General features: G+C 44.1%; 1 protein-coding gene across 11 annotated transcripts in view; it reads left to right on the forward strand.

Moving 5' to 3' along the window:
• MYO5A (myosin VA) overlaps positions 1-26,527 on the forward strand; it is a 226,862-nt gene that overhangs the window by 86,136 nt on the left and 114,199 nt on the right. For all 11 annotated transcript variants that reach the window (XM_029575888.1, XM_029575892.1, XM_029575893.1 and 8 more), the window contains exons 3-5: positions 4,895-5,066; positions 7,855-7,999; positions 24,236-24,392. In XM_029575888.1, the coding sequence (XP_029431748.1) occupies positions 4,895-5,066; positions 7,855-7,999; positions 24,236-24,392 (474 nt within the window). The remainder of the gene's footprint in view (positions 1-4,894; positions 5,067-7,854; positions 8,000-24,235; positions 24,393-26,527) is intronic.

Raw genomic sequence — 26,527 nt, forward strand, 5'->3', positions numbered from 1 at the left:
TGGCCTGGATTGGCCACTGTTAGAAACAGGATGCTGGGCTTGATGGACCCTTGGTCTGACCCAGTATGGCATGTTTTTATCCCTGGAATAAGCAGTTTGGAATTTGTCAAGCTTATGGGATCCTGCCAGGTACTTGTGACCTGCATTGGCCACTGTTGGAAACAGGATACTGGACTTGATGGTGCTTTGGTCTGACTCAGCATGGAAAAACTTAAGTTCTTATGCAATAAGTGCTCCGAAATCTACAGTTCTCTGTGTAAAAAAAATTGAATATTTCACAGAGGGATTACATTTAAATTCCAAAAACAAGGTGTATACGAGGAACCAGATGAGACTGGATCTTTGAGCAAAGGTCTTTGATAGGAAGGTTCTGCTCTCCCGTGACCTGACCAGAATTGCACAGGCCAGAGAGTAGAGCTGGAGAGTTTTTTATAACGACAAGTTGAAACCCTCAGCCCGCAAACCATACTGACCGCCCCCCCCCCCCCCCCCCCAACTCTGGGACTCGCAATTTATCTGTAGGTGGCATTTGCATGGCACAAAACTTTCATAAATTACTGGGTTTTGGTAGCAGATGTATGCAAATATACAGTATCTCCTCCCATTTCTTGTGAATATCCTGAAGACCACACCTGGGTCTTGAGGACTAGACCTAGAAGCCAACCATCCTGTAAAGCAGAGCTCTCACTAAGCACAGAGCTGGGATGGGCATTGTATTTATTTATTGAAAAATATTTATAGCCCGTACCCTCCTATGTTCGGGGCGGAGTACAAAGTAACATGCATAATAAAAGATAAAAATACATAATAAAATGAAAACATATAGAGGAGCTCTACCCAAGCCAAACTTAGCCGCTATGAAATGATTGGCGAGGAGGGAGGTGTAAGAGTTGACAAATCTACATATGGACTTCCTGGGATATATTTGGTTCCTGTTTTAGAGAGCAGGTTTGTGTTCTATGCAGGATAGAGTGGATATTACCCTGTGAATCGTCTCTCCTGAAGATGTGTAAATCATTCCCTAAGCTGCTGAGCTAGCAGTGCTGGACACGAGACCACCCTGGGTGCTGGAAGGTTTCAGAGTGAATTAATTCCATGCACCGCGATTTTCAGACGAGGGCCCTCTCGCATTGCGTCAGACATCAATTAAACCTCCCTTATTGCTGAAGAGAACTCGTTGGGTACCTCCCACTTATTTTCTTTTGACCTTAAACTTGGCCTTTCAAGATGCAGCAGTTCACACTTTTTAGGCTCTACTGGGATTAATATTTAAATGATTTATCCAGCTAAGTCCCATAATTAGCTGGAGAAACCGCTGGATTTGAAAATATCACCAGTTTTGACTGCCCCTGATTTATTTATTTATTTATTTATTTATAGTTTTTTTTTATATACCGCGGCACGTGTGGCACATCACCTCGGTTTACAGATAACAATAACTCAGCAAGGTGCTTTACAATACAACAAATTATCTGATAGAATAAGCAAACAGTATAACCATTAACTAGGAGAATAAATATCGATGTTATAAGGGTGATAAGGAGTCTGGGAAGAATATCTGGAATTAAGGGCTAATATAAGCTAATCGTAATTAGCTTATAGAATAGATTAACAACAAGAACAATTATTTACATAGTGAAATAAATAACAAATAGGGAGCGATTCAAGGTGTGAGGGGGTGGGGGGAGTGGGGGAGACAAGGGGAGGTTGTGAAGGCGATATAAGTGGGTAGTATAGGTCCCCGATAGTTAATAGTATGCTTTTTTGAACAACCAGGTTTTTAGGTTTTGTTTAAATTTTTTGTGGCAAGATTCCTGGCGTAGATCAGAGGGCATGCTGTTCCATATTGTAGAACCAGCTATAATGAGCGATCGTTCTTTTGTAGATACAAGTTTGGTCATTTTAGGGGAGGGGATCGGTAGTCTGGCTATATGCTGTGGTCTGGTTGGTCGGTTTGATTTTTTGAAGTGTAGGTGTTCAGAGAACCAATGCATATTCCTGTTGTGGATGGCTTTATGTATTAGCGTAATGGCTTTATATATTATCCTAGACGAGACAGGTAGCCAGTGTAGAGACTGCAGTGCAGGAGTGATGTGTACGTAACTGCGTGTGTCAGTGATAATGCGGGCCGCTGCATTTTGTAACATTTGCAATGGTTGTAGCATGGTTTTTGGTAAGCCTAGTAGCAGTGCATTGTAGTAGTCAAGCTTTGATAGTATCATTGCTTGTAGTACTGTGCGGAAGTCATATGGGTGTAAGAGCGGCTTGATACGTTTTAGGGTGTGGAGTTTGAAAAATCCGTTTTTAGTCGTATCCGAGATGAATTTTTTAAATGTGAGGTTGCTGTCAATGATGATGCCAAGGCTGCGTACTTGCTGTGCCATAGGAAGGCTGGTTTGTGATAGTGTTGTTTTGCTCAGTGTTGCGTTTTTTGGAGGTGTGACGAGTAGCTCCGTTTTGTTGGTGTTGATAGCCAAGTAGTTGTCCGTGAGTATTCTTTTAATTTCTGAAAGAGCTGCGTTCCAAGTGATCAGGGCATTTGCGAGAGAACTGGCAATAGGTATGAGGATCTGTACATCATCTGCGTAAATGAAGTGTTGGAGGCCCAGTTTTGAGAGTAGTCGGCAGAGTGGAGTGAGATAAATATTGAACAGAGTTGAGGAGAGTGGTGATCCTTGGGGGACCCCTTGCGCGAGGCTTCTTGGCTTGGATTCACATCGACCACTTTTAACACTGTAAGTTCTGTTACTCAGGTATGATTGGAACCAGAGCAGCGCTGTGCCGGTAATTCCAATTTCGGTGAGGCGAGAGATAAGGGTGTTGTGATTTACCGAGTCGAAGGCGGCCGAAATATCTAGGAGGGCGAGGATGTATGAGTGTCCGGAGTCTAGGGCTTTTAGAAGCAACTCTAATAGTGATATTAGAAGTGTTTCTGTACTGTGGAATTTTCTGAATCCATATTGGGATGGGAAAAGTAATTGATGCTCGTCTAGGTATTCCGTGAGTTGTTTATTGATGATTCTTTCCATTACTTTAGATAGGAAGGGAAGGTTCGAGACAGGACGATAGTTCGCTGGGTCAGATGAATCCAGGTGTGATTTTTTAATTGTAGGTGTAATAATTGCATGCTTGAGTTGAGAAGGAACATTTCCTGTTTCGGTGGATTTGTTGAGAATTTTTGCAATGGGTTCTGCTATTGTAGCGCGTATAGAGAGTAGAGTTTTTGTGGGCATTATATCTGTGGGGTGGAGAGCAGGTTTCATTTTCTTTAGTATTGACTCAACTTCAATAAAAGTGGTAATCTCAAGATTTGTAAGTTTTATTTTGAGGTTTTTTTGCTGATAATTCATTTAGCTGATAATTCAGCGTTATCTGGCTAATTGTATTCAGTGGCACAAGCATGCCCTTGAATATTCAGAACAAGTTAGCCAGACACCCAGTGGCTAAAAACTGACCTTCTAGAACAGTGGTTCTCAACCTTTTTTCTACTGGGACCCACCTGATAGATAATGCTTACATGCATGACACAGTAAACACTTGATCATTATGGAGATAAGTGTAAACATATACTCTGCAGCTATAGGAACTCGCCCCTCGGTCCCCAAAGAATGGATGCAAAGGGGATTTCCCCATATAACTCGTCATACAAAAAAAAAGATATTCTGATTCTGGTGCTATCTCAGTAACAGAAACACAAACTCCCTTACTACCAGGTGCATTGTAAATATATGAATCCTGAAAAAAACACTCAGCACATGTGTAGCAAACCTGCCATACCATTGCAATGCTAACTCCAATAACTCAGACAGCAATATCCCTACCTATGAAAAGGCAGCAGTGCAGCACCAGTGCATGTCCTATTGTGAATGAAAAAATGCAACAATTTATTTGTTGCATTTTCACACACACAGATCTGACATTCACCAAATACAGAATAAAAGACCCCAAATTGCAAATGTGGAGACAGAAACTGGAATGGAAATCTCAAGATGCTACTCTGCATGCAATGCAAAATTGTAGAAATAGAAACAGAAGTACATTTTCTCCTACACTAAACAAAGTACAAAGAGAGAAGACATTCCCCAAACTGACATATTATGGCTCTTGCACCCCGGCACTCCCCCTCCAAACCTCCAACATCCTTTACTTCTCCCAATTACTCCCTTTCAATCATCCACTTACACTCACATCCGTGCCCAGCATTCCTGACTCCCCCACATCCTCTTCCCTGTGCTCCCTCTCTCCCGCTTTACTCTCCCTACCCCTTCATCCCATTTCCCTGCCTGCCCAGCTACCTGACCCCCTGTTTCCCATCCCCCTTCCTGCTCAGCAGCCCCACACTCTGTTCCACCTTCTTCTTCCCAGCATCCCCCACCCTCCACAGGGTGAAGACATCAGCAGCAGCAGCATCACTCCCAGACTCAGCAGGGGGAGATAAAGTTAGCGTCCCATCAGGCCCAGAACAGCAGGAGGTGGCAAAGTCTCGCTCTGATCTGTGTCTCGCTCTGATCTGGGTGAAGGCGTGAAACAGCCTCCCACTGGGCCAGAAAGAAGAGGAGGAAGTGAGAGGAGCCTCCCATCAGGCCCAATGTAAGAGAAGTCAACCAACTCCCACCCGGGCTGATAAGGAGGCAGCCACCTGCTGGCCCTGCGACGCACCTCCCAGGACCTCGTGACACACCTGTTGAGAACCACTCTTCTAGAGTACTATAGAAATCTAATATATAAATATTTGTCTTGAAATAAACTGCTAGGTATGATCTAGAGCTACAGTAAAAATTAATCTCCTTCCGAAAATGAAGACAAACTGAATTCATTAATTGTTTTGAACAAAAATAAAAATCAAATATCTATTTTAATCAGTTTGGATACCTGTGTTCTTGTCTCGTTTAAGGATTTTGTATATCGGCTAGATCCCAAGACAAAGGAACTGCCCCCTCTACGAAACCCCGACATCCTCGTAGGCGAAAATGACCTGACTGCCCTCAGTTACCTCCACGAGCCCGCCGTGCTGCACAACCTTAAAGTCCGCTTTATAGACTCGAAACTTATTTATACGTACTGTGGTAAGTACATGTCCGGGATCCCTCTCTATCCCTTCACAGGCCTAATACATTACTTTGGGACAGGAACGTGAGAGATTTCTTCTTTCTGCATTGAAGAATTTTGGAAGAGTTCTTGGAGCAGAAAGACGTGACAGGGTGAGAGACTGGTGAAAGTTGAACGTTTATAGCTGTATTCTAACTCCTGAGGTCTTCAGCCATGGAGAAGTGCAATATCCTACCGAGCGACTCTTTGCTGAAACAGTGACTAAGGCTTGAATATTGAACTCACATTTACTTCCATGTCAAAATAAAGTCCACTCAACAGATCAAAAAAATGGGAACCCTTTCTTCTCTATCTTGCCGATCCCGTACCTTAGTCCACTCGTTCCATGTTGCATTCTTTTCATTCGTGCCATATAAGCCCCCAAATGAATAACGCTTTCTGCTCCATGGGCTTGCATGCTTCGAGCTCAGCAGCTAAAGAGAAGGAGAACTGGGAATCAGACACTGAAGTTTGTATTTTCTTTTCTCCTCTCCCAATTCCTCTGCTTCCCTGCTCCTGTCTTGGTTTCCCTTTGAGCCTAGTGATGACTCTGTAAGATTTAAGAACGAATGCCAGTAATTTAAATGTTAAGCGTGGAATTCGATCCTGCGCAATCAAGACGCCAGAGAAAAGTCTGTTTACTTTTGTTCCTTGCAGGGTCATGCGAAGGTAAATTTTGTTAAAGAACAACTTGGGTCAAAAGAAATACGGAGGCCCAATTCATTCAGCTTTTTTTCCCCATAGACAGGAGGCTGATGTTTTAAAAAGGTTGATTTGTGTGCTCAAATGGCAAATAGTGCTCATTAAATGAGGTAATGCACACTGTTAGCCCTGTTAACGAACGAAATGTAATGCTAGACTTCACAAAGGGTTATTTTGCATGAATTATTTTTTTGCACGTGATTTATTTTTTGCTAATTCACTGCTAATGAGTGTCTGCGATGCAAAATTATGCAAAATGGCTCATTAATTATAAACACAATGTTAAATAACCTGCAAAAATCGGTTCTCAAGTTTTTTCATAAAAACATTACCACCACTTCAATAAAGTTGTTAAAAAAAAATGTTGCGCTAAACTCAGTATTAAAATAGCGCAGGCTAATTTGCTAACAGACTTGAGTTTTTCTTGGTTTTGTACATTGGCCTTATAGCATGGGAGAAAAGCCCTAGGGGATAGGTTTTCAAACAAGTGCATGTGCATCCATGTATGTACGGCTCCCGGTGTGTGCACACAGACGCAGCAATTTTATAACATGCGCAAGTTGCCGCACACAGAGCCCAGCCACGTGCATATATCCCGGTATTTGCCCGTTAGTGAATCGAGCCCATAAGATGAGATCAAGATACAGCATTAGTTATTGGCCCAGAATTGTGTTGATTTTCTCACTGAATCACATTGGCACTAGCGTGAGTCTCACAGATGCATGTTTTCGTTTTAATGAGAAATTTGTTGATTAGCTAGCTCTGCTGTACTCTGTGCAATTTTTACAAATGATGAGCGAGTCTGCTGAGCACCCTGAGGTACCATGCATGTCTTCTGAGCACGGACTTGAGTAATCATGAGTCAGAATGATGTATGGAAGTGTTACTCGCAGTGCAGTAATTGGGTGTAGCAGTCATGGGACATCTGCAGGGTATTCTAAGCAGTCACATAATACAACTGCCAAAGGCTCCTCTGGAATATTGAAATTTAGCTTAATAGTTTTGGAGCACATTACCCTTAAGTTCTATTCCACAAATCTGATTCACCGCATTTCAAAGTCGCGGCTGGCCTAGTCTTGCATTACAGGTTGGGATCTAGCTACTAGATCAGAGATTACTGATTTTTTTTTCCAGTCCGTCCCACTGTATTAAATGATTCGTTTGCATTGTGAGTTCTATTCATGCAAACCCTGGGGTGACATTCTTTGCCCTGAAGATACTGTGCTAGTGTGCAAGAAGCTTGTCTGGTTGTGTGCCGGTTTTCTGTTTCGCTGCTCGAGGCTCACCAGGAACGTCATGTACCAGTCCTGATAGTGTAGGACTTCTGGCTGATGTTCCAGGAACAGCTGTTCTCTGGTGCTGTACAGAAAGGAGATAGAGGTTAATTGCTGGGTTCCTGTGCTTTCTCTTTCTTATTTGAGATAAAGATCCTGCAGAGCCACATTTGCATCTATTAACTCAGCATAAAACAGGCTGGAGAAAAGGGAACAGTATCAGATTTATCTGTTACTTCCTTATTAACAGCCATTCATTGTTGAGTGAGTTCTGTCTGGAGCTTCACTCCTTTTATTCGCTTATTAAAACTCTAGAATCAGTAGAAAGGAAGTCATCCTTATTTATTTTTTATTTTAAAATTCATATATTCTGCTTAGAGTGAAACATATCCTTCTAAGGGGATTACAGGTAAAACATAAATAGTAAAACAACAAGAAAAACAGCATAAAAATATAAATTTAATACAGTAAGATGCAAAAAAATTAAATGTTAGATTGAAAGCCTTATTCTCTTTTTCTGTTAAAAAAACAAACCAAAAATAAATACCACATCATCAGTTAACTAAAAAAAAAATCTCTCCAAAATAAAATGCCTTAAGCCTAATTCTGCTTCCTGCATTTTACCTCACCTACTGCCACCTGGCTGAGTTCTGACTTGTCAGGTTTGGCTTTTTCCTTCTCTGAATGTGTACTAATGGTTTGATATTACCCTCATATCATATAATATGCCACTGCTCACTTGCACTCGGGTTATCATTTGTTAAGACTCTGATTTTTCTTTCCTCTTTAGGCATTGTCTTGGTGGCCATTAATCCCTACGAGCAGCTGCCCATCTATGGCGAAGACATCATCAATGCCTACAGCGGGCAGAATATGGGGGATATGGATCCCCATATCTTTGCTGTGGCCGAGGAAGCTTATAAACAAATGGCCAGGTTTGTAACAGGAAGTCACTGAAGCTCAGCACTGTGACGATCAAGAGCATTGGGCTAGCTGTGATTGTGATCGGGCTCTCCTCTTTCTTCCATATAATTCGGTAATACAGCAAAGAAATTGGATAGCGCTAGCAAACTGTAGGGGTGGGCAGCCCTCCTATTGGAGAGCTAGTCCAATAAAAAATCCCCTCTTTTGTGCATGCTTTTGGGGTGTAATTATAGAGGGCAATAATGAACTCCCACGAGCTTAGTATCTGCAGGACCACATGCTTATTTTCAAAGGGAAACTCTTGAGGCCATCGCACAGTGTGAGTAGACCTGCACCTGCATGGAAACAGATGCAAAGTACAGGCGAAGATTTGAAAATGAAAGGGTCCGTATTGAGCTGCTGTGCGCTCGGCAAGTTAGCTAGGTAGCCAGGTATATTCAGTGGCATGGCAGCACCACTGAATATACCTGGCTATCTTAAAGTTAGCTGGAAAAGTTTATCCAGCTAACTTAAGGACGGCCCTGTTCTCACAGGACAAGCAGGATGGGTAGTCCTCACATAAGGGTGACATCACAGGATGGAGCCCAATCACGGAACACTTTTGTCAAAATTTCTAGAACTTTGACTGGCACCTACTGGACATGCCCAGGATGGCACTAACCCTGCAACCAGCAGGGGTCCCCCTTCAGTCTTCTTTTTTCCGCGCAGCAGTAGCCACGCGGTTTAAGGAGCTCCACAGAGATTCCTGACAGGAATTTTCCTCACGGAATTACTACAAACTTTCATATCCCACAGGGATCCCCCTTTCAAATTTTTGCTCCTGCTGTACTCTGGTAAGTGTTTTTACCTGGTTCTGGTCGATTCCCATCGCGTTTGGCCCTCGTGGCCTACTGGCCGTCGACTGCACCGCAGCTCAATTTTTTTTTCAAAAGCCATGGCGTCAGGGTTCCATCGGTGCCCGGACTGTATTTGCACCATGTCCATAACAGACCCTCGTAAAGTCTGTGTAATGTGCCTTGGGTGCGAGCATGATGTCCTGACTTGCACCAAATGTGCCTTAATGACACCAAAAGGTCGCAAAGCCAAAATGGAGAAAATGGAACTTCTCTTTCGTTCCCAAACTCCAACGCTGTCCATTGCATCGACGTCCTCCGAACAGACGCCGTCCACTTCACGCCAGCATCGGGCACCAGCCAGTGACCATCCGGCGTCAACGACTCCTGGCCATCGGCAACCTCTACTCCCCCTCAAGATCGAGGGGATCGTAGAGAGAAACATCGGCATCGACACCGAAAGCTTCGGACCATCGATGAAGGAAAATCATCGACTTCGCCATCGTCTGAGCCGCCATCGAAGAAACCCTGTCCAGAAAAGGCATCGACCCTTTCTGGGACCAGGTCACCAAGGCAATCCTCACCCGGACGGGTATCGGGAGCCGCGACTCCGCCTTTAACGGTGGTCCCTCCGGCTATGCCTCTGCCTCCTTCTTCCCTTCCGGAGCTGGGGCTGCTTGCTCCAGGTCTCCATGAAGAGCTGGACCGGATGGTTCAGGAGACCATCGATAAGGCGATGCACAGGTTCCAAGTTCCTCCGCTGATACCGATGCCGATTGTGGAACCGACCACCGATCCCGTTCCAGCAGCGTTGGCACTGCTGCTCTCAAAGATGGAAGCGCTTATAACCGCTTTTCCACCAATGGATCCTGGGTCACCGGTGGCTCCGGTGCCTTCTCCACTTACGCTTTCATCCGGAGGAGAAACACCGTTCCGTATTCCCCCATCGGGAGTCCTGCCGATGCCTCAGCCATTGATGCCGATCCGGCCATCGGCACCACTGATCTATCCGTCGATGCCCTCGATGCCTTCATCGGTGCCTCCAGTACTTCTCGCGATGCCTTCAGAGCCTAGACCAGGACCTTCAGGAATACCATCGTTCCGTCCTTCTCAGGTTCCCAGAGGGACAAGTGCTGATCCTTATGACATCTGGACTGACGATTCATCTCAAGACACCGATGATTTACCATCTCCTCTGGAAAGCAGGAAGTGTTCTCCTCCAGAGGACTTGTCCTTCATAAATTTTGTGAAGGAAATATCTGAGTTGGTTCCTTTCCAATTAATGACTGAACAAGATGATAGGCACCAAATGATGGAGCTGTTACAATTCCTGGATGCTCCCAAGGAAATAACCTCTATCCCTATTCATCAGGTTCTTTTGGATCTTCTCAAAAAGAACTGGGAACACCCTGGATCAGTAGTTCCAGTCAACCGAAAGGCAGATACCACTTACTTAGTCCATTCAGCCCCAGGGTTCCAGAAACCTCAGCTGGATCACCAATTCATGGTAGTAGAGTCTGCCCAAAAGAGGGCACGACGCTCAAAACCCCACTCTTCCTTCCCCCCAGGTAAGGAACAGAAATTCCTGTATGTCATTGGTCAGCGTGTCTTCCAAGGATCAGTGCTCATCTCTCGGATTGCCTCTTACCAGCTGTATATGACCCAGTATAATAGGGTCTTATTCAAACAGATACAGGACTTTGCAGAGTCCCTGCCTCAGCAATTCCAGGAACAGCTTCAAACCCTGGTACACAGGGTTTTGAAGCAGGGAAGCATGAAATAAGATCCTCTTACGATATCTTTGACACCGCTTCCAGGGTATCTGCAGCTGCCATTTCTGCAAGAAGATCGGCTTGGCTTAAGTCTTCGGACTTGCGCCCTGAAGTACAAGACAGATTGTCTGATCTGCCTTGCATAGGAGACAATCTGTTTGGCGAACAGATCCAGCGGATGGTGGCTGAACTCAAAGAGCATCATGAGACCCTTCGCCAACTCTCTCTCGTGCCTTCTGAGTATTCCTTCAAACAGCCATTCAGGAAGGATACTAAAAAGTCATTCTTCCATCCAAAGTCCTATCCACCATCTTCTAGAAGTCGTTCCACAAGACCTTTCCAGAAGGCCCAGTCTCGTCAACCTCTGAAACAAAAGCCGCAGCTAGCTCCTCAGCCGGGCCCTGCTTCCGGCTTTTGACTCCTGCATAGAGAGCAGCAGCCAGCTTCCACTGCCTCATATACCAGTGGGGGGTCGATTGTGCCATTTCAACAACAGATGGCACACAATCACCTCAGACTAGTGGGTCCTTGCCATAATCTCTCAGGGTTATCACCTGAACTTTCTTTCCATCCCACCGGATTCCCTACCTTGGCTGATGTGGGGAACATCCGACCATTCACCACTCCTGGAACAGGAGGTTTCCCTCCTCCTCCTCCAGTCCAGAGCAGTAGAACCAGTGCGCTACTCCCAACAAGGCCTAGGATTCTATTCCCGGTACTTTCTAATCCACAAAAAGTCAGGCGGCGTTCGTCCAATTCTGGACTTACGTGCCCTCAACAAGTACCTCCAGCGAGAAAAGTTCAAGATGGTAACCTTGGGTTCCCTCCTTACTCTTCTGCAAAGAGGAGACTGGCTCTGCTCTCTAGACCTCCAGGACGCGTACACACACATTGCGATAACTCCATCTCATCGCAGATTTCTGAGATTTCTGGTAAGCTTCAAGCATTATCAGTACAGAGTGCTGCCGTTCGGCCTGGCATCTGCACGAGTCTTCAGCAAGTGTCTCGCAGTAGTAGCAGCCTTCCTCAGGACTCAAGGTGTTCACGTCTACCCCTATCTTGACGATTGGTTGATCAGGGCTCCCACTAAGCAGGCTGCTCTGTCATCCCTACATCTCACCTTACATACTCTGATTTCGCTAGGATTTCTCGTCAACTACGCAAAATCCTGCTTAGTCCCATCTCAAACTTTGTCCTTCATAGGGGCAGACTTGGACACCTTTCGAGCAAAGGCATTTCTGCCTCAACAGCGAGCTCTCACTCTCATTTCTCTCGCACACCAGCTACAGTCTCAGCACCGCTCGACTGCATGCCCCTGCTGGGACACATGGCATCCTCAGTACAGGTTACTCCAGTGGCCCGCTTGGCCATGAGAGTCATGCAGTAGACTCTAAGGTTACAGTGGACTCAATCCGTCCAACCACTATCGACCATTGTCCACATCACCGACCCACTTCGTCAGTCTCTAGCCTGGTGGAAAAATCATATCAATCTCCTCCAAGGCCTACTCTTCCAGGCTCCAGACCCTCAAATAATTCTCACCACCAATGCTTCCAACCTCGCCTGGGGTGCACATGTCACCAATTTGCAGTCCCAAGGAGCTTGGTCTCCAGAGGAAGCCAAATACCAAATCAATTTCCTGGAGCTACAAGCAATCAGATATTTTCTCAGGGTATTTCAGGATCACCTTTCCAAATAGGTCATCCTGATTCAGACGGACAACCAGGTGGCCATGTGGTACATCAACAAACAGGAAGCGGCACAGATATGGGCGGAGGCCCTCTCCCACTCTATGTACCTCAGAGCCACCTACTTGCCGGGAGTGGACAATGTGTTGGCAGACAAGCTGAGTCGTGCCTTTCAACCGCACAAGTGGTCCCTCAACCCCACTGTTGCGGACTCAATATTCCAACGTTGGGGTTACCTCCGCATAGACCTCTTTGCGTCACCTCAAAACCGCAAAGTAGAGAACCTTTGCTCTCTCATTCACAGGCAACACTCACAGCCAAGAGACGCATTCTCTCTCTCATGGGCAACCGGTCTCTTATATGCCTTCCCTCCACTTCCACTTCTCTCAAAGACTCTTGTGAAGCTACGTCAGGAGAAGGGAGCCATGATCCTGATAGCACCTTATTGGCCACGCCAAGTGTGGTTTCCGATTCTTCAGGACCTCTCCATTCGCAGGCACATTCTCTTGGAAACGGACCCGCTTCTGGTCACTCAGAATGACAGGTGCTTGCGCCACCCCAATCTTCAGGCCTTATCCCTGATGGCCTGGATGTTGAAAGGTTGATTCTTCAACCCCTCAACCTTTCGGAACCAGTTTCCCGTGTCCTCATTGCTTCACGAAAGCCTTCCACGAGAAAATCTTACCTTTACAAATGGAACAGATTTAAATCATGGTGTTCTCTTCAATCACTTGATCCCTTTACCTGTTCCACCACGAAGTTTCTAGACTATCTCTGGCACTTGTCAGAATCAGGTCTTAAAACTTCTTCCATCAGAATGCATGTCAGTGCGGTAGCTGCCTTCCATAAAGGTGTTGGGGATGTTCCTATTTCAGTACAACCCCTTGTAACACGATTTCTGAAGGGCTTGCTCCACCTCAAGCCTCCTCTGCGCCCTCCAGCCCCTTCTTGGGACCTCAATCTGGTTTTGGGTCGGCTCATGAAACCACCATTCGAGCCTCTCTTGTGATCTTTGCTATCTCACATGGAAAGTGATTTTTCTTTTGGCAATCACATCCGCATGCAGAGTTAGTGAGTTACAGGCCCTAGTTACCTATCTGCCTTACACTAAACTTCTGCAGGACCAGGCAGTGCCCCGCACTCACCCTAAGGTAGTATCGGAGTTTCATCTTAATCAATCCATTATACTACCTACCTTCTTTCCCAGGCCCCATTCCAATCCAGGAGAACAGGCTCTGCATACCCTTGACTGTAAACGGGCTCTAGCATTCTACCTAGACCGTACAGCTGCCCACAGGAAAAGCACTCAATTGTTTGTTTCTTTCCATTCCATCAAATTAGGGCAACCTGTGGATAAGCAGACTCTCTCCTCCTGGTTAGCGAACTGCATATCTTTTTGCTATCAGCACACTCTGTCAAGGCCATGGCAACTTCAGTAGCGCACCTACGCTCGGTGCCGCTTCCTGATATTTGTAGGGCTGCTACCTGGAGTTCTCTGCATACCTTTAGAGCCCATTATTGTTTGGATAAGGCTGGAAGACCAGATTCCATCTTTGGCCAATCTGTCTTGCGCAACCTTTTTGCACCTTGATGTACCAACACCCTTCCACCTGCCCGTTAGGGTTCAGGATGCCCTCTACCAAATTCTACCCCAGTTGTTGTGCCTGTTGCATGTCTTTGGGTACATTTGGTGCATATTCAGACATCGGTCAAGATGGTGAGACGGACAGTGAAATGGTAAGAGAAATTAGGGAAGCTAACCAAATTGGTAGTGCAGTAATAATGGGAGACTTCAATTACCCCATTATTGACTGGGTAAATGTATCATCGGGACACGCTAGAGACATAACGTTCCTGGATGGAATAAATGATAGCTTTATGGAGCAATTGGTTCAGGAGCCGACGAGAGAGGGAGCAATTTTAGATCTAATTCTCAGTGGAGCACAGTACTTGGTGAGAGAGGTAACGGTGGTGGGGCCGCTTGGCAATAGTGATCATAATATGATCAAATTTGATTTAATGACTGGAAGAGGAACAGTGTGCAAATCCAAGGCTCTCGTGCTAACTTTCAAAAGGGAAACTTTGATAAAATGAGAAAAATTGTTAGAAAAAAACTGAAAGGAGCAGCTACAAAAGTAAAAAATGTCCAAGAGGCGTGGTCATTGTTAAAAAATACCATTCTAGAAGCACAGTCTAGATGTATTCCACACATTAAGAAAGGTGGAAAGAAGGCAAAACGATTACCGGCATGGTTAAAAGGGGAAGTGAAAGAAGCTATTTTAGCCAAAAGATCTTCATTCAAAAATTGGAAGAAGGAACCAACAGAAGAAAATAGGATAAAGCATAAACGTTGGCAAATTAAATGTAAGACATTGATAAGACAGGCTAAGAGAGAATTTGAAAAGAAGTTGGCTGTAGAGGCAAAAACTCACAGTAAAAACTTTTTTAAATATATCCGAAGCAGAAAGCCTGTGAGGGAGTCAGTTGGACCGTTAGATGATCGAGGGGTTAAAGGGGCACTTAGAGAAGATAAGGCCATAGCGGAAAGATTAAATGATTTCTTTGCTTTGGTGTTTACTGAAGAGGATGTTGGGGAGGTACCCGTAATGGAGAAGGTTTTCATGGGTAATGATTCAGATGGACTGAATCAAATCACGGTGAACCTAGAAGATGTGGTAGGCCTGATTGACAAACTGAAGAGTAGTAAATCACCTGGACCGGATGGTATACACCCCAGAGTTCTGAAGGAACTAAAAAATGAAATTTCAGACCTATTAGTAAAAATTTGAAACCTATCATTAAAATCATCCATTGTACCTGAAGACTGGAGGATAGCAAATGTAACCCCAATATTTAAAAAGGGCTCCAGGGGCGATCCGGGAAACTACAGACCGGTTAGCCTGACTTCAGTGCCAGGGAAAATAGTGGAAAGTGTTCTAAACATCAAAATCACAGAACATATAGAAAGACATGGTTTAATGGAACAAAGTCAGCATGGCTTTACCCAAGGCAAGTCTTGCCTCACAAATCTGCTTCACTTTTTTGAAGGAGTTAATGAACATGTGGATAAAGGTGAACCGGTAGATGTAGTATACTTGGATTTTCAGAAGGCGTTTGACAAAGTTCCTCATGAGAGGCTTCTAGGAAAAGTAAAAAGTCATGGGATAGGTGGCGATGTCCTTTCGTGGATTACAAACTGGCTAAAAGACAGGAAACAGAGTAGGATTAAATGGACAGTTTTCTCAGTGGAAGGGAGTGGACAGTGGAGTGCCTCAGGGATCTGTATTGGGACCCTTACTGTTCAATATATTTATAAATGATTTGGAAAGAAATACGACGAGTGAGATAATCAAATTTGCAGATGACACAAAATTGTTCAGAGTAGTTAAATCACAAGCAGATTGTGATAAATTGCAGGAAGACCTTGCGAGACTGGAAAATTGGGCATCCAAATGGCAGATGAAATTTAATGTGGATAAGTGCAAGGTGATGCATATAGGGAAAAATAACCCATGCTATAATTACACAATGTTGGGTTCCATATTAGGTGCTACAACCCAAGAAAGAGATCTAGGTGTCATAGTGGATAACACATTGAAATCGTCTGCTCAGTGTGCTGCGGCAGTCAAAAAAGCAAACAGAATGTTGGGAATTATTAGAAAGGGAATGGTGAATAAAACAGAAAATGTCATAATGCGTCTGTATCGCTCCATGGTGAGACCGCACCTTGAATACTGTGTACAATTCTGGTCGCCGCATCTCAAAAAAGATATAATTGCGATGGAGAAGGTACAGAGAAGGGCTACCAAAATGATAAGGGGAATGTTACAGCTCCCCTATGAGGAAAGACTAAAGAGGTTAGGACTTTTCAGCTTGGAGAAGAGACTGCTGAGGGGGGGATATGATAGAGATGTTTAAAATTATGAGAGGTCTAGAACGGGTAGATGTGAATCGGTTATTTACTCTTTCGGATAATAGAAAGACTAGGGGGCACTCCATGAAGTTAGCATGGGGCACATATAAAACTAATCGGAGAAAGTTCTTTTTTACTCAACGCACAATTAAACTCTGGAATTTGTTGCCAGAGGATGTGGTTAGTGCAGTTAGTATAGCTGTGTTTAAAAAAGGATTGGATAAGTTCTTGGAGGAGAAGTCTATTACCTGCTATTAGGTTCACTTAGAGAATAGCCACTGCCATTAGCAATGGTAACATGGAATAGACTTAGTTTTTGGGTACTTGCCAGGTTCTTATGGCCTGGATTGGCCACTGTTGGAAACAGGATGCTGGGCTTGATGGACCCTTGGTCTGACCCAGTATGGCATTTTCTTATGTTCTTATCTTCAGCTCGGTACTCACCCATATGTGAGGACTACCATCCTGCTTGTCCTGTGAGAAAGCAAATGTTGCTTACCTGTAACAGATGTTCTCACAGGACAGCAGGATGTTAGTCCTCACGAAACCTGCCCACCTCCCCGCAGTGTTGGGTTCGTTACGTTTTCTTATTTTACTTTTTGGCACTTACTATAGCTTTTAAACAAGACTGAAGGGGGACCCCTGCTGGTTGCAGGGTTAATGCCATCCTGGGCATGCCCAGTAGGTGCCAGTCAAAGTTCTAGAAACTGACAAAAGTGTTCCGTGATTGGGCTCCATCCTGTGATGTCACTCATATGTGAGGACTAACATCCTGCTGTCCTGTGAGAACAACTGTTACAGGTAAGCAACATTTGCTTTATCCAACTAACTCGACTCCTCCCTGATCCGCCCATTCCCTGTCCGAGTTATCCAGCTAAAACTTTGCTAGATAAGTCATGTATCTGGCTAAGTGGTGCCCACTGACCATAGCCAAATATTCAGCAGTGCCACTTAGATGACTAAGGGCTGGATTTACTAATGCCGCATAGTGAATTCGGCGGTAACTGGGGGAGCGGGGACGAAACCGGGGGGGGGGGGGGTGTCCTGCGATAGCTGGCACCCGCTGCCGGTGTTGCGCCAAATAACTATACTATAAAAGGTGTAGTTATTCGGTGCAAAACTGGCAGCATACCTTTCGCTGTTGGCGAAGTCTTCGCGGCATCAGCCCCAGTGCCTCCCCGACTCCTCCTCTTCCGGCGCTGACGCTGCCCTGACTCCGCCCCGATCTTGGTATCGCACGCGATAAAGGACTTTTTGCGTGTGAAACGTCCCTTATCGTGTGCGATCTGCTTGGAAAATGACCCCCTAAGTCCTACTTATCTGGCTAAGTTTTTTTGAACATAAGAATATAAGACACCCATAATGGGTCATACCAAGCATCCATCAAGCCCAGCATCCTGTTTCCAATAGTGGCCATTCCAAGTCACAAGTCCCTGGCAAGTACCAAAACATTAACTAGATCTCAAGCTACTATTCCTTATTGATTAGTAGCAGTTTATTGCCTTCTCCTCTAAGAACTTGTCCAAACCTTTTTTAAACCCAGTTACTCTAACTGCTGTAACCACATCCTCTGGCAATGAATTCCAAAGCTTAACTATGCGTTGAGTGAAAAATAATTTTCTCCGATTTGTTTTAAATGAGCTACTTGCTAACTTCATGGAGTGCCCCCTATTCTTTTTATTGTCTGAGAGAGTAAATAACCAATTCACATTTAGCTGTTCAAGTCCTTTAATGATTTTGTAGACCTCTATCATATCCCCCCTCAGCCGTCTCTTCTCCAAACTGAACAGCCCTAACTTCTTTATCCTTTCCTCATAGGGGAGCCGTTCCATGCCCTTTATCATTTTGGTCACTCTTCTCTGCACTTTCTCCAGGGCAGCTATATCTTTTTTGAGATGAGGTGACCAGAATTGCACCCAGTATTCAAGGTGCAGGCTCAGCATGAAGTGATACAGAGGCATTATGACATCGAGCTAGGGTTGCCAACTGGCTCCACATTGTCAGGCCAGGTTGATCCAGACCTGGTTTTACTCCCCTGTATGCAGGTACTTCTAGTCTTGATTTTCTTAGGAATGCAATAGGTAAATCAGAATAAGTCCTAGCATGCAATGGGGTAAAACCAGGACTGGATCAACTTGTCCTGAAAATCTGGAGCCAGTTGGCAACGCTAATTGGGCTCGTAATCTCTGCATAGACCTTTGCTCCCCCGACCTAATTCTGCTCATTGTTTTTTTGGAAAGGTAAAAGTTTACCTGCTTAAGAACTTTTGATTATAGCCCAAATGTTACAGGGTTAAAATATTATCTGATTTTAAGAAAAACATTCACACTATTGAATAGCTGCTTGAATGGTAGTTAGAAGACTAGTTGCTGGGGGCTAGTCCTATGGCTCAGTGTGCAGAGCTGCATGCTGCTTAAAGTTACCAGCTGTCTCCAGAATTTCAGGCAGGTTGATCCAGTCCTGGTTTTACCCAATTGCATGCAGGGACTTGCAGTTCTGACTTGCCTATGCATGCCTTAAGAAAAGCAAAACAACAAGCCCCTGCCTGCAATGGAGTAAAACCAGCACTGGATCAACCTGTCCTGAAAATCTGAAGTTAGTTGGCAACCCTGATGTTGCTTTGCAGAAGGCCCCCACTTTGTTGAGAAGGCTTTGAGCATTTGTGCACATGACGCCTCTTTATTTTCTTTTATTCTCTTATTTTTCCTTTAACCTATTAGCAGCTATCTTCCTTTATTTTTTCTTTTTGTCTGTCGTAATCTGTTTTAGGTTTTTATCCCTTAAGGCTTACCTTATTTAGCTCAATTGTTTTTGCCTGGGGGAGAGAGCTCACTTGAAATGCTACTCTTGAGTAGGATTTGAATAAATGGCCAAGGGACAGTAGGTCTCTTCTGCGATGGATGTCAGCCTTCTCATTTGTGAAGCATCTTATCCCTCTAGATGCATTCCCAGTTGCTAATGTACCAAAAGCCACCTTCTCTGCAGCAGACTTTCAACCATGAATTAAAGGTCTTTGTGAGGACAGTTCCTTCTGCACCTTTGTAGTGTGTAGGTGAGAAGCATCCCATGGTGCGTATTCAGATCATCTAGTTCATATTGGCTGCAATGGTGCAAAATGAGCTTATGCGCACATTGCATGGTTCAGGTGTGTAAGCTGGTGATTATTCTCACAGGAATTTGTTGCGATGGTTGGGAAGCAGGTGAGCAATGCATGGTAGCAAGTGCAACTACAGTATGTTGGGTGTTGAAATAACAAGTAAATGAACTTGCCCCAGGAGCCGTTACTGCTCTGATGAATGGAATATGGATTTAAATCATTCCGCTGAGAATCTGACCACAGATCTATTGATTACAGCTTAATAGCTCACTGAGTAATAGCTCAGTCAGATGAGGAATATGCAGCTTGAGTGCTGTATGAGCCTTTTTTATTCACAGTTTCTCTTTTTCTTCGGAGTCCAAGGCCCGAAAATCAGTTGAACTGGAGCAAGCATGTATTAATCAGCCCCACTGATGAATTAAACCATGAAGCTTAGTACTCACTGCAGCTATTGCAGAGTTTTACCATGACGAGCGCTATGGGATCTTAGTTTTATTCTGTATCCCGAGCTATTTTAGTGTGTTTTTGACGGCTCCTCTGCCAGTGATGTACAAGGTGAAAGATCAAGGAATTTATCTTTGCTTGACCTTTGCCCAGATTTCTCACCGCCGAGTCAGATTTGGTTGTACTGCTTAGTAATATGAGTTTTTTTCCTTTTGGAGAAACAGTTTTGAAATGATGAATCCAACTATCTAAGTGCCCATATCCTAGAAGACCTCCCAGGAGAAAGTGTAGGCTGGGTTGTGCTTATAACTTGTAGGTTAGCGCATAACCTAGCAGTCAGATGCAGAGCCATAAAAACCCACGGAGCCAGGTTTGAGTTCACTCTTCCTCTGCCACTCATTGCGATGTCGAATGAGTTGTATTGTTGGATTTTTATTTATTTATTTATTTTTAATTTTTATATACCGATGTTCCTGTAAAGAATACATATCGCACCGGTTTACAAGGAACTGAACAGTCGCCTCCAGGGCGGAAATACATTAAAACAGTCGCCTCAAGGCAGAATACATTAACACAAGTATACAGGAAAACTATTAAAGAGAACTTTCATAAACTCAATTAAATTTTAAGCTCTTTTGGGTACTCAGAACTCAAATAATCAATTGGAAAAAATAGGAAGACAGGATTTGGAGGGAGAACCGAAAGTTCCATTCAAAAATAATAAGCTCCATGGAGACATTAAAACTTAAGCAAACAGAAAAATCAGAGGACAGATAAGGCATGCTGCCTCTGGAAAGAAAAAACAGAAACTCCACACCCTAAGATGGTGGTCTGGCTTTATATACCGGAGGAACCTACCAAATACTCTCTTCTACATGGGGGAGCTGTACACCCACACTTTTATTATGTTTCCACCCAGAGAAAAAAATGGTTTACTCCTACACCTGTTCCTAGAGTGCTCCAAGGGATCTCTACAGGAACATAAATATAAATGAATTTTCTGCTGTAAATTTAGGCTCCTAACTTGAATCTTGGCTCCTCTGTCTCTAATCTGTAAGAGTTTAGTATCTCCACCTGATCCTTTTGGCCACCTCTCACTCCTCACTTTCCTCAACGCGCACTTTGTTCAGCAACAAGAAAAAAGCAGCAGTCCATTGCCCGCGGTTACGCACATCTTCTGTTATGATACAGCTTTTTTTAACGAGCCCTAAAAATATAGTGTTATCAGGCCTCTATTCCATGGCTGCACATCTGGAAAGTGTATGACACTTGTAGGGTTCTAGAACAAATAGATTCAAGTTCGTGAAAAGAGGACTTTTTATTGCCACTGTCAGATGGTTTGTGTTTGTCAAGAAAGCATTCCCACACCTACACACTCGCAGGTAGACTGGCAGAGTAGACGCTAGGGATAGAAATAGAACAGTGTGTCTATTCTTAGTACTGCTCTGCTGTCAGCACGCTACTTCCATTATTGCTGGTGGGGGGGGGTTTTTTCTCTGTAAAACAGCAGAGTAGATGTTATGTTCTCCAGGGTTTTGAATGTTTAAAAAGAAATACCCCTCTAACATTTAAAGCAAAAGGTCAACTTTCAGTGATTCTTTGTGTTGGCATAATTGCAGTATTAGTCCGTGACTGCTCCAAGAGGTGGCACCTTACTATTCCTGCTCTCCTGGCATCAACCCCTCTCCCAGATAAGGGTATGGGATGTCTTGTGAATTTGTAGGTAGCCATTGGAAACTGCAGGCAGTTTCACTCTAAACACTGCAGTGCACTAAAGCTCTCCATATATGTCGCCCCTGAGGCGACTGTTCAGTTTCCATGTAAACCGGTGCGATATGTATTGTATACAGGAACATTGGTATATAAAAATTAAAAATAAATAAATAAACAAAGAAATATAAGTGGGGATAGGGAGGATTTAATGACTGTACTAGCGCAGCTGTTATTGTTTTATTATTTTAAATTTGTGGGATTTTAATATTGCATTTTTGAGGAAACTGTGTTTATTTTATGTTGTGAATCTCCCTGAGCATTATTTCTGGACATGTCAATAAATAAATTGAAATAAGTAATACATTTCACTTCCTACTAGGGGTGAAAGTTATTTGGGAACTAGATAGACAGAAAGTTTCTGAATCCCGTAACCAAACTGTGCAACTGGACACTCATGTAACACCTATGTTTTAATACAGCCATCTTTTCACCTTTATAGATTAAGCATTAAACACATGGCGTACTTCATTTTTTGTTGCGGCATTGGACTCCTGTTTATTGCACACACCACATTGTTCATTTGCTGGCTGGGTTGACAGCTAAAATGTCTTAATGCACTGGTTCTCTGCTTCTGGAAGTGTATCAGGCAGCAGTTCTACAGATTATGTCTACTGCAGATTATCAGGATTTCGGATATGCCCTGTTGCACTGGAGTACTGCTGGTGACTATGTGCATCATCTTCTGCTTATTTGTTTCGCATTCCTGTTATCTAAATCAAGTCATCTGGCATAAAGCTGCCTTGGTTATAACTCTAACAAAAACAAGTATTGGGCGGCTGATGTTTTAGACAACAGCCTCCCCAGTGTTGGTAGCTGTGTAGATTATTACAAAGCTTGGTGGTAAGACATTGGAGAGGTCCTGGGTGTTGGATTAAGTGTGGGACCTGTAAGAACCAAAGAGGAAGATGGCAAGGCGTGGACTAGCTCCGTAATCGAAGTTGAAGACGCTTGGATCCGATATAGAGAGCAGTGGTAGAATCGGGGTTGAGAAGGTAAGGGGCTGGCATAGTTTTAAGCATGGGAATTTAGATGCTCATCTGCCCAATGTGGTAGAGAACCAGAGAGGAAGACAATTGGGCAAACTGGATGGGCCAATTGGTTTTTATCTGTTGTCATTTGTTTTATAAAGGGGGTGCTGTTTCATCTTAAAATAACCGAACTAATAGGAGTCTTTAAAATCTCAACTCAGTGATTTTCTTTGTTTCAGCTGGTAATTGGGTTATCTGAAATTAGATTTTTCTAATGCTTCTGCTTGCAGAAACTCTTTGAGAGAGAATAATAGACTGCAATACCATGTTGGTATAAGCCATTCTACTCCTGACCCTCTGACTCTTTCAAGCTGCTGAGAGAGCCAGTTTTTCCTATTGAGTTCCAGTAATTTATTTGCCTGTGTTAATCCAGATGTCCAGGTACCTGCTGTGCATTTTCTAATGCCCACGGTGGGTTGTATGTGTGCCCATGGTGAGTATGTGCATGAAGCTGTAGTGTGTGGGATTTGTGTTTCTCGGCCCGGCAGCTTCCTCCTGCTCCTTTTGGCATTGGTTTGCTCAGCCAGCAGCTGGTGCCATACTCTACGTGATCCAGCCTGCCAAGAGACTAGGAGCAGGAGAATTAGCAAGGGTTAGAAATTCCTCTTCAGTGCTAGGGTATGCTTACAGATTGTGGGGCCAACACAATAAAGTGCACTCTGCCTAGCACACGGGTCTTTGCGCTGTTGGCCGCAAATTTCGGACACGCTAGACTAGCAATTTATTTAATTAATTTATTTAAATATATTTGACCGCGCCCTCCAACATTCGGGGTGGTTTACAATAAAAGAAGCATAATAAGAAATTATAGTACAGCGTTGCATATAAAATAAATGAAAAGCTTAAAATCAATAAGTGAATAAACAAACATGGTGAAAGGGAAACTACAGACAAACATAAGGTAGAGAACGTCAGTGGACATAATCAGACAAGATAAAAATCATAAAAAGTCTTTGAAAGCCTGTTTAAATAAATAATACATTAGGGCTTTCTTAAAATCTTGTTTATCGTTTAAAATTCTGATGGAATTGGGTAAGGAATAAGCAATAAGGAGATATTTGCTCATCCAAAATGTGCTTCTAAACAAATGCATAGCTGATAGCGCCCATCGCATGGAAATTCCATGTAGATGAGGCCATTAACTATTGCCCTCCCCTTGCAGAAAATCGCTGGGCACCCAATGCACACTTTTTAATGTGGAAAATTTAACTCCAGTCTCGGAGGTGGTTTAAAGTCAATCCGCGAGTCCAGGGGTCATGAGAAATTTAAAAATACGGTCCTCTGTGGTTCTTCCTACTTAGTATCGTTGTGGCGCTTCAATTTACTGCTTGCAGTGTTGAAAAATAAATGTATGTTGCCTTGATTTAAAAAAAATGTTCTTCTGGACGCATAGTTTAGACACCCATAGCAAGGGGCACTGAGCTGTGGGCGACTTCAGCAAAATTGGCCAGAAGAGGGATGAAAAGGGACGCTTGTATTGAGCGCCCATCCGTTGCAATTGGGGGGCACCCGATGCATTTGAGTGCTAAGGTTGCACAATTCTCCTTTTTTACACAGCCCCTCATTTAAATACTACATCAGGCGCCCAGGGGATGTGGCTGCGTTCGCGTTAGGAAAGCGGGCGCTCAGTACGAGTGCCCGTTTTCAGTGCGCATCTTATTGCAACGGCCCCTCTGATTTTTGTTGTTCTGCATTTCAGAGATGAGCGGAATCAATCAATCATTGTGAGTGGGGAATCTGGAGCAGGAAAGACCGTCTCTGCGAAATATGCAATGAGATACTTCGCCACAGTCAGTGGTTCGGCCAGCGAGGCTAATGTTGAAGAGAAGGTGCTGGCTTCCAACCCTATCATGGAGGTAAGGAGCCACAGAGATCCTGTCCTTTCCCTTCCGACCTCTGAGAAACGTTCCCCAGGATTTACTCTGGAATGGGAGGGACATGGGGAACCCATCATTATAACTTTGTCCACTGGCTGCGTGTTAAATATAAAGTGGGACTCAGCACTCACCGTAGACGCTTTCAGGTTGGGTATTTCGACATCGGTAGATACAGTACCTCCTGGATGAATTAGTAGTTCTCAAACTATAGATCTGACTCACTGGTTGACTGGGCAAAACCAAATTCAGGATGCAGACCAAGCTTGTTGAGGAGTTTTAATCTTTAAGTAGCTTTATCAATAATGTCACCTGAAAATATGGGGGTCAGTATTCAAAAGTCAGGCACGCCTAAGTTTCAGCATGTGTCACCTACATTGAAGGATCTTCATTGGCTACCGGTGTCAGTCCGTATTAAATTTAAAATGTTGTGTTTAACCTTGAAAGCCTTCCACGGAGGTTTACCGCGTTATTTGGATGTATTATTGATCCCTCGTAGACCAACTAGTGTTTTGCTCTTCTCCACAAGACTTGCCGAGGCTCCCATTACCTAATGAGAAAGCTTGAAGGGTATTCTGAGTGTACTCCTTTGTTGTGGATGGAACTCGCTTCCTTTATATGTACGCGTAGAGCTAAATTATGAGAAGTTTAGGAAACTAATCAAGACCTGGCTTTTTAACATGATTGTTATAATGTATTGTTTGTAATATGTAATATTTTATTGTAAACTGCTTAGATGCCATGGTTGTTTGGCGGTATATCAAGTTTTACTAAACATTAGAAACAGGAATATGATTTGTATCCCAACCCCCTCCAAAAAAAATGTTAAGGTCTAAGCAAGCCTTAAAAGGGACATTTACTATTGAAGTGATCCTTTTTGACAAAGATTGTGATTTTACAGCTCTTTATGAGCTACTGCTGGCAGCTCAGTGCTGCTCAGTATAACTGGCAATATCAGCTAAAATCTGACAGGAGGAAAAAGAAAGGTGACATTCAGCACTATGTGTTATAGACAGCTGTGGCTGATTAACTAAAAATCAGTGCTTGGCCACTTGTCAAAGGTGTGAATCATATTGTAATATTTGACAGAATGGACAAGTTTAACATGAAGTGCCCCTTTCATATTGCATAATGAAAGAGAAACACAGTTTTCATTTCTATTTACCTGTTGACCAACTAAATTTAAAACAAATGGGAGGGGTCAGCCTAGTAACTTGGTGCTGCACTGCCATGCAGAGGACCTGGATTTGATTCCTGGGGTCAGGTCTTCTGCTTCCAGGTCAGGCTGTGAGAACAATGCTGGAAGTTGCTGAGATTGCAGCATAATGCAATCCTGGTGCTAAAGGGGATTCAAAGGTACTGGGTGGGAATGTTAGGGTGATAGAGTTGGAGGGAATGGATGGGGCCTTTTGGGGTTTTTTTGTAATAATACCTGGAGGGGTCTGGGGGATCGAGGGTGGGAGGTCGGGGGTCTGGACTGGCAGGCTATGTTTTGGGAGTTTTTTTGTTTTTTTAATATTAAGTGGAGGAGCCTGGATTTGGTATCAGATGGAAACAATTCTCTCACCAGGACTGTGGGTCCAATGTAGAAGAAAAGCAGGTGATGAATACATGAGTGGATTTGTGTCCTAAGGAACATTTTTGAAGGGCTGCATTATGGGGCAGATTTTAAAAGCCCTACACGCGCCGGGCCTATTTTCAAAAGGCCCGGCGGTGTGCATAAAATCCCGGGATGCATGTAAGTCCTGGGGCTTGAAAAAATGGGCGGTCCGGGGGCGTGGCCAGAGGGCTCTGCAAGGTCGCTTGGCCAGCGGATCGCACGCCGGCAATTGGCCGGCGTGTGTAACTTCTGAGACAAAGGTATGGGGGGGTTTCAGGCTGGGGGCGGGACAGGTAGGGGAAGGTGGGGGAGGGAACGGGGAAAGCCAGCTGGTCTCCCCGAGGGCTCGGCACGCGCAAGGTGCACTAGTGTGCACTCCCCTTGCACGCATTGACCCCTGTTTTTATAACATGCGCGCAGCTGCGCGTGCATGTTATAAAATCGGGTGTACATTTGTGCGCGCCGGGTAGCGCGCACAAATGTAGGCTGCATGCGTAGGTTTTAAAATCTGCCCCTA

This window comes from Rhinatrema bivittatum, chromosome 13 (assembly GCF_901001135.1).
Source record: "Rhinatrema bivittatum chromosome 13, aRhiBiv1.1, whole genome shotgun sequence".
NCBI lineage: Eukaryota > Metazoa > Chordata > Amphibia > Gymnophiona > Rhinatrematidae > Rhinatrema > Rhinatrema bivittatum.